The sequence below is a fragment of the Aptenodytes forsteri genome, unplaced genomic scaffold (assembly GCF_000699145.1).
Source record: "Aptenodytes forsteri isolate BGI_AS27 unplaced genomic scaffold, ASM69914v1 Scaffold406, whole genome shotgun sequence".
NCBI lineage: Eukaryota > Metazoa > Chordata > Aves > Sphenisciformes > Spheniscidae > Aptenodytes > Aptenodytes forsteri.
Window position 1 is genome coordinate 105,498 of NW_008795703.1, and position 13,115 is coordinate 118,612.

Genomic DNA, 13,115 nt, shown 5'->3' on the forward strand with positions numbered 1-13,115 from the left:
AAAGAAAAGTAACCTTTATTTGCTCACCCCAGGGTAAATAAATAATTCAAAATTCTCCCCAGGAAAACACTGTGTAAATAGATTATGAACCTTTCCCTCAGGTCCAGAAGAGAAACTAGTTTTATGAGGAAATCTGGAAAACACCCTGTCATCAAAAATCCCCTTGCTTTAAATGAGAAACCATTTGTGTTTCTGTTCCTGACTGTGGAAAACAAACTTAAAGAACGCTTAAATGTGAGCCCTCACTGAAGCAAATCAGAGTTAAATAAGGTGTTTTAGCTATACTGTAAAGTAGATTTGTCATGGGAAGATATAGGACTGACTTCAGCATTTCTGTGTTTTAGTATAAAGACCCTGACCCCCCACCCCCCAAGCCTTCCCCCATACCCTTTAAAAACAGTACCTACATTAAATGAAGCAAACTGTAATACAGGTAGGACTTAAACATACAGGGATTCATAAATCCAGACCAACATTTTGATGTAACATAGTCAGCCTTACTGCTATAGCGGTTCTTATAGCCGCTGCTGGTTTTCTTGTATTTCTAAATTATTTTCAATTTAGAGTGTCCCAATAATACCTTAGAAATGTCTTTAAACCAATGGTGTACATTTTAAACAGGCATTCAAACAAATATATCTAGGCAATACAAACTATGTTCTGACTAGATTTATTCAAGAAAACGTTCAGAGTTTTTACACAACGCTATTTGTCAGACTAAAATGCAGCCGCTACAAGGACTTCTACTTGATGGGTCATTAATTCCAGGATTAGGTCATTTGACCATAGGGTATTATTTTGTATCTGTAAAGGCAGCTTACGCCGCCGTGGTTTTTCCCTTGCTCCTTCTCATTGTAGTAGACATCACATGATGATTTTGCATAACTCTTTCATTAGGGAAAAAAGGCTGACATGCCAAGTCAACAGTGCTTTGTCTCACAAAGTACGTTCCAGGTGGGATGATGGGGTTCTCAAGGCAGGAACAGAATTGCTTTAGAAATCCATTACATAGGTGCGTTGTTGCTGCTGGACCAATGGAACATTGTCACCTTACTGCGCTACATAGGATTTAAATTTATAAATGGAAACTAACGTGGAGGGATGCCAAGTAGAAATTTCAGAAAAAGGAAAAAAAAAATCAGTCTAAGCCATCTTCCAAATAATAATAATAAGATCAAAAGTTCTTTCAGTGCTGAATTTCTTTTGGCTATCAGCTTTGGATAGCTGGCACCTTCTTTTTCCAATGCAAATGTTATCAGTTACAGAAACAATGGTGTTGCTACAAAACGACTGCAGTTGAGTAAGTGGATCGAGTTGTAACTTGCAGCCCGCCTGTTTGCATGGTAATGAGAAAACCGAACTGAAATATTTGCCCCTGATCTTGAGTGCCAGACTTAACTGAGATAATCGTGAGTCAGGAGGCAGTGAACTGATGAAGCCTGGTTCAGTGTCATCATACTATGAATACTTAAGAAGTTGTAAAATTTAAATAGTCACCCAATTCACAGAATTTCCATTAAAATAAACCTCTTTGTAACTATGCCAATTCAAAGTAAATGATGTTGCCCCTTCTAGGTAAAGGGAAACTTTATGCAGCTAGCCAAAAGACAGACAAACTTAGAAAATATACAAGAGCGCTGTTTTCATAGTATGGGAACTTTACGTGGTACAAAGCTAGCTATCTTCCATCCAAAATCTCAGCGATTTCAACCTTAGTTAATCAGGCAAGAGCGAGCGAGTACAAGCTTATCTTTACTTGAAACTCCTCATGCTGTGAGGCAGCTGATGGTTTAGCAACCTTGGTTTAGCCACAGTGTTTTGTTAATGACTCAGAGAGACGGGAATACAGAGCTTCCCACTGCTCCCCTTCCCTCTCCTGAGGTATGAATCCTGCTTCTTTCCCCAGGCAGTGCTGGAACAAAAGCATCTTTTTGCTTTGCCTAATATAAGAAAGACACTTTTTTTTCCAACTTGTCATACAGTTGAGATCCAGCTACAGGCATACACAGCGCCAACAGCATTCATGCAGGAGTCTACCTAATCACAAAAGCATGAGCATTTTTCCACTGTCAGCTATAACATGCGGAGGAGGTTTTATACATTCTGCCGCCCTCTTTTGTATTCAGAGCAGTACCCAGAGCCCAACGCAGGCTTCAGTTATACCAGCACACACGATAAGGATAACAACCAAACTTCAATGGGACTGAGGTGATGACAGACTTAGTGAGACAAAAATCAATCCATTTTACTGCAAATGAATGAATGGTCTTCACAAGATTTATTGCTTCGTTGTTGACTAAATCGATAGCCTTTGAGGTTGAAATCCCCATACAGATTGCACCCTAATACCAAGAAAACAATCAGCTAAAAATAAAACAGTACTTTGTTAAAGTATGTTTTTTTCACAAAATACCGACCTATCCCACACTTCCTTATCCACCTCCTTATTCCATAAGTGGAAAAGATGGAGTTATGAACAACTGACTCATTTGCACAAACGATCAAAATCTCCAAAAGGCAAATATAAGCTCATGACACCCACTCCAGACATAACTTCCCAACATCAGCAGATCTTACGCTGTGCAATGCTACAGCACAAAGCTGCGCAAGGCAGTTAAAATACCCACTTCAAACTAAATAGGCCACAGATAGATACAGCCATGCCAAACTGGTGGTTTAGGCTTCCAAACAAAAACTCCTATTGTCTAGAATCACCCACTTGGGGATAAAAAAAACCAACCCACAAATGTGGAAACATAAGGAGAAATCGGGGGAGTTTTTGTAGTGTATTTTCCTTTTCAAAAGCTTCTTTCTCCTCTTTAGCACAGATCAAAATAACCAGTCTTAAAAGAATTTCATAAAAAAATATTTAAGAACAAACCATTTCTCCAAAATTACTCTGGTGCGTCAAAACACATGGGAAGGGGAGGAGGGCCGGTACAACTGTCAAAGTGATAAAGCTTCATGCAGACAGAGGCTATACTGAACTCTTTTTCCAAAGCAATAAAAACACACCACACACAGCTGAAAACATTTGAGATGCTCTTAGTTTTTGGTATTCAACAGCTTCTGTAAGTTTCCCCAATCTTGAATTCTGAGATCTGATATAGACAATAAAAGCAGTAGGGAAAGCTTTTTTTTTTACCAAAAGAAGGAATGACAATTTAGCAGTGCATCGATCTGTTATACTGTGTGTCTTAGAAGAGCAAAACAATAACATTGTCTGAGCAAGATCTTTCTGTGCTAAAAATGAAATCTGCTCAAGAAATCTGCAATTCATTAGCATAGAAGTTCAAAGTTGTTTTATGAGCATATTTTCCTTTGTAACAGTTCGTAGAGCTGTCTGCATTTCATCAGATTATTCTAAATGCAGAAGCTCTTGAAACAGTCTCGGTACCGCACTTCTTCATGCTGACAAAGAGCTGCGCTTTCAAGCATCCCGTACTGGAGCAGGTACATTTCTCAATTGAAGTTTTCATTAAAAAACTGGCAGGTTTTTGCAAGAGAAACTTTACCATCACAAAACCGTTTTGTTACATTTTTTATAAAGAGCCATGGGAGCATGAAGAAATGCTATTTCTACCAACCCACTTCCCACTATTCTTGACTGATGAAGAGCTAGGACCCCAAAGATGAGAAGTAAAATAATATGGCTAATTATGAAGATTGTTTCCGTTTGGAAAACAAGCACATAGGAAACTCATTAATTTGCTACATATTGCTCACATGTGTACAGTCTGATTAACTCCAACTGGTTACATGGGTCTCTGAAGAATTTTTTGTTTGTCAGAATGAAAATTCAGAGTGATCCTGCTCTCTAAAATTCCGTGGCCAAATAATGGAGGTATTTATCTAGATGTCAGACAATTAGCTAAGTGTATCCACCCTGCTATTCCATGTATGCCAGACTTGTTGATTTTCCTAAAAAGCACGTTTGACCACCCCTCTGCTCACTGGTTTTGTTGTCTGGCTCAGTGAGCTTTTGATCCTCCTCTTGCACAGAAAAAAACATGTTTGATTTTATACACAAAAAATGGACAACTATACAAAATAAATACAAAACTCAAAGAAAAAACTTTAACTTTTCAAGAATCTTTTCCCTGAGCAAGATAATGGAAATACTTTCAGTAATATTTGGTACTATCTATGCAAGTTTTGCCATGCTAGGCTGTGAAGGCTGTGGAAGGAGAAACGGGGAAGGAGAATAGATGTGTCTTTAAAACAAACGGTTTTGGACCTTTGTCTCAAAACTGATCAGAAACAGAAAGTGGACTGCTATATTAAGTGCATTCCTTTTACAGTTTACCCACAAGAAATATGTTTTTCCTGGAAAAAGCTGCTAAGCAGCTGGCAGATGAAGCCAACTGTTAAGCTTTCTAAGAGAGGAACCACCTCTCCAGTCAGTCTCGTAGAAAGAGTAGTACTAGAGCTCGGCAAGCTCTAAGAGCATTTCTTCCACCATTTGCTTGATTCTTTCTTCTTCATAAGATTCAGAACTTTCCCCTATTGCTATGGATTAAAACAAAAAATGAACTAAATTTTCAGTCACAAAATTATCTGGTGTGGAAAACACATAAGAATGAAGACAAACATTTACCCACCTTGACCTGTAACTTGTGGGTTTTGGTAATTTGAATGTGAATTGTAAAACATCTTGCAAAGGAAAGGATTTACGAATATTGTTTATGCTTATGACAATTTTGAAGAATGTACTATCTTGAGAATGTAAATTTCCCCCCAATGCTTGCCCTGAAAAAATACAGCCTCCTACACATTCTGAAACTCTGAAAGTTAATTGAGACAGAGGAGGAAAAAATCCCAAGTATTTTACATAACAATTCAATTGAAACTGTGGTAATGCTGTGGCAATTGTAGTAAGAAGTCAAGATATACAAGAACACAAATACCAGAAACTTTAGTTTTGTGACAGCGGCATGTTTAGCTACTGAATTAACAAGGTTAACAAGAACAAGGCAATAAAAGTTTAGCACTTACATAGCACTTTTTAATCAGATCTATTTCTATCTAGATTTACAGGATAACGTGTTCAAGTAACAGATACAAGCACTGCTTCCTATTTCAGTTTTGCAACAGGATCAACAAAAGCGTGCATGCATGTGAGGAAGCTTGCTCTGGTGGTTGGTTCCTTTTTAACTTTAACCTTTACGTGCTTCTAAGAGCAAAAGTCAGCCTGAAATGCATGCCTAATGATACTTGAAAGCCTTTAAAAAAATTTACTTTAACTTTCTGGCCACGTACACACAAGCACATGCAGCACAGCTATACACACCCCTGAATTTGAGGGCATTTTCTACCACATATGTTTGTTATGCAATTTTCACATAGTCATAACTATGTTAAATCAAAGCCAACTGATGTCAATGCTAAAATGCTCAGAAGCCCCACAGCGAAGCATCTTTACATTTGGGAAGTGTTAATGTGTGATATAAACATTTTGCCTTCCAAACCCACCATGTATACCAGAATGTCAAAAGCAATTAGTATAATATGCACAGAAACACACGCACACAGACATATATACAGAATATTCTCCTGTGTATTTTTACATGAGTGTAACCATTGTGCTGGGAGATCTAGGAGAAGGGGAGATTCCCCTTTGCAAATATATTGCTGTTTTAAATGAGAAAACACGCTGTGTAGGAACAGTGAAAGAATATTTTTTTTGGCCAGCAGTTTAAAAATTGTAATACATGCTGTAATGAGGGGTTTTTATGTTGCAAGCTGGTGGGGAGGGCATGAAAGGGAGGGAAATACATATATTTTCAGCATGAGAGCTATGCGAGTTCCATGAATGGACTCCTACTGCCCAGCTCCTCTCCTGAAAGTGCTGAGTTGTCATGCACAGGAAGGAATAAGCAAAGTAGTAAATTTAGTACTACAGGAACTATCAGCTTAATGACTTACCGCTTTCCTCCAGAGGAGCTGGGGTGAGGGGTAAATGCAAGTAACAAGCAACGCTGGTATAAGGTACGAGCTTGAACAACGCCTCCAAAGATTAACATAAAGCAGCTAGTACCTTCTCTCTTGGGCTACGTAATAGCTGTCGCATTTGTCTCATGTAAAGGACCACGCTTCTGTGCTAATACAATATTAAAGCCAAAAGCAAGTGTTAGAAAATAAAACCCAATTCCGTGCAGCCACTGCTGTGCGGCTGAGCTCAGTGTGGCCGTTGTACGGATGGGGAAGAGAAAAGGACCCATAAAGCTGGAGGAAAACTTAACTAAAAAACAAGGAAAGTTTAAAAAGAAAAAAAAATAATAATCGAGAGAGGAAAAACCCTTGCTTGCTGGACCTCTGTAAAACCCCACTCATATTTATTTGTGATACAACCGCGAGACAAGCGGACAAACACAAGCTCTCACAGTCAGAACAAGACTTGCTCTTTCCTCCATTCCCTTGCTACATTCACAGCACAGAAACACGGCCTCTTCCTCGCTCTCAGACACTGCATGCAAGATGCAGTGGCTTGGCCTGGTCCAGGGTCTGCCAGCTAAGCTACCTGGCACAGGGAAGCAGGAAGAGGAACAGGGACATGCCTTCTAGTAATTAAATTTTGCAACTCCACCTATGGAGTTTGGCAGCAACAGGTAAACAGAGAAAAGCCTCAAGTACAAATGTTCTCATTATTTTCACAGGTCAGATTTCTCACTAGCTGTAAACAATTAGAAAAGAACTCTGAAGAAACCCATCTAATTAATTAGGCAGAACCTGTGCTGCTTTTTCCATTAACAAAACAGCTAAATCATCTGGGGAGGGGAGTAAAAATCTGCCTTGTATTGCAGGGCTAAGCAGTACCTCTGGAGTTACAAATCATATTACACAAATGTTGAAGCAGTGACGGATGAACCTGAATTCTTGCAGAGGTTGCATTTAGTCATCTACAAAAAGCAGCTTCGCATTAGCGCCACAAGTCAGTGGTCAAATCCTCTGCTTCCTATTTCCTGCGAAGTGAACCACAAGTCTTCCCTAACCCCTGTTACCTTATGAGGTAGGGGCAGGCAGGAGTGGGGGTTTGCACTGTGTTGGCAGTAAGACATTGTCACCATAACGTAGGGAATCGACCATTGTCTTATGCACAAAGAAAGAGACATTTTATTTTGTCTCAGTGCATTTATTATTTTATTATGCTGAAATACAATGCCCTTTTTCACCCAGAGAATAATTGACAAATGCATTATTTCCCAATTCATTGCCACAAAACTGGAATGAGTTAAAATGTGCCTGAAAGAAATCCTCTTAAGCCATTATGACCTGCTATTTTTACTGTTAAATTTCAGGAGATTAACATGCCCATTACTTAAAGGCAAATTACAAGCAAAACACTCTCTGTTTGCCCAGTAGCATATATCTTAAGCACAGACACACAGCAAAGCAGCATGGCCTCTGTATCCATTTACTCTGCCTGGCATATGGAAAAGCCTACTGCAAACGTTCACAGTATAAACAGATAAATGCACTGCAATTCCCATTGGAAGATGCATCTAGAACCTACCCACGTGGCTCATCTTTCCATACCAGAAGTTTTTTGGCTGTTATATTAGTGGTGATTAATTAGGGACATCTAGAGTCTTTCTTTAAAAAAAAAAAGGCAAACAAAAACCACATTTGTATTCTAGTAAACAATAAGCCCAAAGTAAAAAACAAAAAAAAAAAAAAAAAAAAATTTTGCTGTCTTACACTGATGCAGACAAAATGTCACACTTTGCAGCTTACTAGAGATCTTAAGTAATCTGGCAGAAACATTCCTGTAGAGTGAAGTAAAGAAACGGATAATGACTTGAGTTTTGTGTGTACCATTACGTACTTTTTTTTTTTTGCAAGAGAGCTGGTAACATAATAGTTTTCAGAAAAATATATGGAAATTTCAGAAGTCTGAACCCCAACAACATTTTGTGGTATACCTTGACAATGGAATTGGAAGAAGAGCTTCTCTACTGTATCATACACGATTTACGAAGGCTGCATAAATCTAACAGCCTTTAGACTGCCAAGCCAAAATACCAGCAGAGGCAAGAATGAATTATAACCACCTAGACCTTAAAAGCACAGGTGTTTCCTTTGCCCTACCATATGGGTCTTACTAATCCACTCCCATGACATGGAAAGGTTTTTCTGTTGGCCTAAAACACGCTGTGGAAAACAGGATTCAACACTGAATGGCTCAAGCAGAAAAGCACATGCAGTGCGTTCTCATATGACCTGCCACAGCTTGTGGAAATCACTATGTGTACCAGAGCATGAAGACTGAGTGAAACGTTTAATGTCATCATTGCTGCTGCTCAGCTTTAGTATACTTCAGAAATGGGTAAGTAATGCCTCTGACCTGAGGCACCCCAAGTGCTGCTATCATAAATGTCACAAATACTACGAAGCTACATCCAAGGGGAAAAATAAAAAAAGGGTTTTTTCCCCCCCAGTTTGAAGTTTATACTCCCAGTTTCAGATTAAACTTCTGAATATTTCTGCATATACCACCTTTGCTGATATTAGAAAGTATCTTTCCTCATATGCCATGTTCTTAATAGACAATAAATCTCTTGGGGTTTATTGGGAATTAGGTTGCTAAATGTTTTAGGATTGCTAGAAAGTACAGAGGAGAAATATAAACTGGTTAAAACAAAAGCAGAATAATGTATGCTCACTCAGGCTTTCAGCACATACCAAGGACAACAGAATTCTCAAAGAGAGGAGAAAAAAAACCCACAAAAACAAAACAAGCCTTGACTAGTTGCCAGTCCAAAAACGGCTGCATTCACATCACCATCAAAAAGCCCCACGTGAATCTGAATCCCTTCTGCGCTCTCACAATAGGATTAAAGCAGAGACACCCCATCTCCCCCCACAGTGAACTACGTGTTACCTGTGGAGTCAAATATGATCGGCTGGCAATTTCTGTTGGAATTCCAGTTACATTTGAGTACCTGGCCTCCTTCTACGATGTTGTGCTGGGTAGTGTTTGCTTTTGGAGCTCCCACCAGAAGAAATATCCTGCAGTAAAAAGGAGAAACAAAACAAAGGTTTCAAATCCTAAGGCACAGATGTTGTTACTTTATGACAGCTGAAGAGTTAATAAAGCAAAAGCCTTGCCCATTCAAATCTAAATCTGACTAGAACGACTTTGAGTTTCAGAGAAATTCATATTAGGTTTTAGGTCTTGGGTCCCTCTTTTCTGCAAGTAAAAGCAGGCAAAAGAAAACATTTACCAAAGAGACGAGACAAAAGAAGATAAGAGAAAATTAAAGTATTAAAATGATATGCAAAATGAGATAAACAACTTTTATATTCTTTTCTTCCTTTCAAAAATATGTGTGTATGCAGTGGAACAGGAAATCACACACTTCTGTAATTTAAGAAAGTCATCGGCTAGCATAATTTCTGGTTAATTTTGTACGTAAGAGTAATTCAAGGAAGTCAGTCAAAAATGGAAATAATATATATACAAAACAGTAGTGCTTCTGAGCTCAGAAGGTACTAAGTGGTGAGTCAGCCTAGTATTAGCAAATGCTCTTTTTAAAATAATCTCCAAGTACCCAAGTGACTGTCAACCACAGGTTTGTACATTAATGAATCTTTAGTGAAGTTCATTACACAGTAATAATTTTCTTATTAAGATCTGTTGTGCTTTTATAAATCTCTGCTTATATGAACATGTTAAGTGCACTCTGAGCAGGAACTGCTGCAAGATTATGCCTGTGCAGGTGGTAAAATTCAGAAGTTGAAGTAAGAAACAGATCGAAGAAAAAGCCAGACCAAACAAGGTTGTAAGCATCTTCCAACAAGGTTATTAACATCTTCCAGGAACTCTGACACCTCTGAGACACACTTGACTCATCAGCACTTTCCTGAGGAAGTCAATTTGAAGTATAGACAGACGTAAAACTAAATGCTTCCTTTCATCAGAATTTTCTCTGTTGTTTCTATTTAGACTGTTTAAGAGAGAATATAGCTTGCAAGAGCAAGTCTTATCATCCCATATCAGGCATTGCGGTTATTTAGTTTTGAAATCTGGTTAGCTGAACAAGCTGCAAGACTGGTTGGAGAGAACGTCTACACGTAGGCAGATCCAGACTTATCAAACTTGTTCTGGTTTTCACAGTCATCTCCCAGACTTCACTTTAGTTCAGAGCTACGTTTATATTTCTTAATATGTAAATACCAGGTATAAAGATGTAGCACCTCATCAAAACTCAATTCATATGAAGACCAACATAGGCTGCTAGTTTTCAACTTGTTTGAATTTGCAGAACCTTAAAAATTTCCTGGTGTGGACCCTGACAGAAAATCTAGGCTAGTTAGCAATCCATTTTGTTTCCCTTAGTTGCCATTCATAGACTCCCTAGATTCCAAGAACAAGAATTTGAAACGCTTTAATCAACTTAAAATGTTCTCTCTGGGCATAACAGAAATGCTTAAAAATAAACATCATAATGCCAAGTAAAGAAACACATGAATTATTATAATTACAAACTACTAAACAAGTGGTAGCTTGCTCACACTTTACTCTTGTATCACTAGCATTTGAGAAGCCCCCCAAATTAAATACTTGTTTAAAAAAAATAAATCATTCCCATTCTAACCATATATTTTAAATCTTTAAGATAATCTTTGTCATGAAGTTTATTAACAAGATTACCAATAAAGGAATCATTATGGGACTCCACAAAGGTTTAATCACCTCTTTTCCCAAAGAAAAAAAAAAAAAGCTTTTTTATCATGATAGACCAAATAAGCAGATTTTGTCATAGGTCTTATAATAATATACAAACTACCTGAATACAAAGAAGTCTCTAGTCCACATGCTTTGGGAAAGGGGGAAAAGAGGGAAATGCGTTATTTCCATGGGAATACACCAGCTGGGCTTTGATACTGCCTATCTCTTACTTGATGCAACCATCTGCCCCAGCACAATGTCGTGGACAAAACTGGGAGCGTATTGACATCCTCAGCAGTTCAACTTACGTGGGGGTACTTAGGGGAATAATCACTTGCCAGTGCTTTGCCATGGGCCAATAAAGAGAAACTGGTATTTCCATGTACTTGTACACTCGAAAGACAGACTATCAAATGCAATTCTTTTAAAACACCGCATGTATGAGAAACCTTTTTCAGTTTTTATAAAGTTCCATTCCATCAGTTAGTGTTATAGTTATGCCCTCTGTCTAGCATCACACAGCACCCTGATACAAGACTACCACTGACTCCTGGAATAGGTCTTTCACACTGGACTTCTAAATATGCGTTATTTTGGTATCCAGCAGGTCAAAATAGACTATGAAACAGCAGCTTGAGCGTTCAAGAACTAATAACGCTCCTTTGTTGCAAGGCTAGTCAATCCAAATAGCTTTAGCTCGACTAAATTTACTTAATCTCTAGCACTCACGTAAACAACAGGTGATAAATAAAAATTCACCAAAGCAACAACAAAGATGCAGGAACCAAGAGACACACATGACGCTCAACAGAAACCATATAACAAGGCTCATTTTACTAAACACCTTTTGCTAATCGTGCTGCAAAACAGTTCACTCAGTTTTCTACCTAACATTAACTGCAGACATCGCTGAGCTCACTGTTCATCACTACCTTTCTTTCCCCTCCAACAGCTCGAGGGAACCTGCAGGCATTCCAGCCTGCGTTGCCTGTGTGTTGATCCTTCTTGAGTGATGGGGAAGACACAGACCTGTGTCTGGAAGACACAGCATACAAGTATTTCTGGCTATTTCAGGAGGCAAAAAGATCATAGTTACCATAGTGGTAAACTCAAAATTTTACACCATTTGAGCCTGTTCCTGTGAAAGCTGCATAGCTACTTTGTTTCAATTATGAGCTTAAATTTAAGATAAAGTTCAGTACTAGACTTTAGCTTAGCAGATACAGACTAACTTCTAGTCACAGCTAAAATTTGAGGAGGAAATTCCCTTAAAATCATGAAGGAGTCCTCCATGCTGTCTGAAAATGACCAGTGTTCAAAGTTTAAAAAAAAAAAAAAAGCCAACACTGTTTTCTTTTACAACCATGCACTCTGAGGTCAATAGTTATTATAAAAATAATGGAAAGGTTCCAAATAGTGATTTCAACGAGAGCCAGGTCACATAATTCCTTATCGGAAAGCAAGAAAGAAAGTTTACTACATGCATTTACCAGTCTCACGGTAACTCTGCAGCCACACGCATTGCACGCGTTGACTGAAAAATAAAGGGAGGGACACAAATAGAACATTTTTTCTTTTAGTACTAAGACTTACAGGATTAAGATAGCACAGAAAGATGTTGCAACACATGCAAGTTAAGACAGGATGACTTCTAATATTTGTAGGCAATAAAGAAATGCAAACAAGGCTAGCTGATGTACTGCAAAAAGACTTGCTCAATAACTATAGAATTTGTTTATAAAGTTTTATGAGGTAAAGATCAAGAGAGGGAGAAAATCCCCTCAGCATGATGGAAGCCAGCAGCTTTTCCAGCTTTACAGCCCTTTCTTAAGACAGGAAAGGAGGGGGAAAAAAAGTGGCAAAAGCTGGATCTCAAGGTAGCCCACACTTGTGAAATACAGACTAATTCATTACGGCAACACCAGGAGTTTGAAGTTAGTGACACGACTATTCAAAAGTCTGAAATACACCCGCTAACCAGCTACTGCGCATTGCCTCATCTTCGTTTAACACAAAACGAGAACATATTCAGGAAGCAGATGTGGAGGGCATTTATATGGAACAACTTCTTCTCTAGACTCCTCAGCAGCTTTGTGACCCGCACAGATACAGCACAACTCAAAAACACGGCACTTCTGCTAAGAGCAGTCAAAAAAGAGAACAGCAGAATTTCTGAAGTTTCACGGGACAAAACCTCAGGCGCAAGACGTAACGAAGCAAAATACCCTACCTTCATCATTCTGCACTGTATTTATTACCACCGTTATCTGCATAAACTTCAGGCTGATAAGGCTATTCCGAAAGCCCAGCAATGCAAAGTTTAAGCCGTGTTAGAGAGCCTACCGACCGCACGAAATTAAGCTTTGCTTCCCGGTAAAAGGCTCTCGGCAGCCAGCGCCATCCCAGAAGGGGGAGGAGATGCGGCCGAGTTTGTGTGCCCCTG

The 13,115-nt window shown here is 38.8% G+C and overlaps 1 protein-coding gene across 1 annotated transcript in view; it reads right to left on the reverse strand.

The window, feature by feature from the left end:
* Positions 1 to 11,024, reverse strand: part of ITGAV (integrin subunit alpha V) — a 48,483-nt gene extending 37,459 nt beyond the window's left edge. Inside the window, exons 1-2 of the mRNA XM_009283232.1 lie at positions 10,981 to 11,024; positions 8,882 to 9,009 (exon numbers count right to left, since the gene is read on the reverse strand). Coding sequence (XP_009281507.1) covers positions 8,882 to 9,009; positions 10,981 to 11,024 — 172 coding nt within the window. The remainder of the gene's footprint in view (positions 1 to 8,881; positions 9,010 to 10,980) is intronic.
* Between the last annotated feature and the right edge of the window lie 2,091 nt (positions 11,025 to 13,115).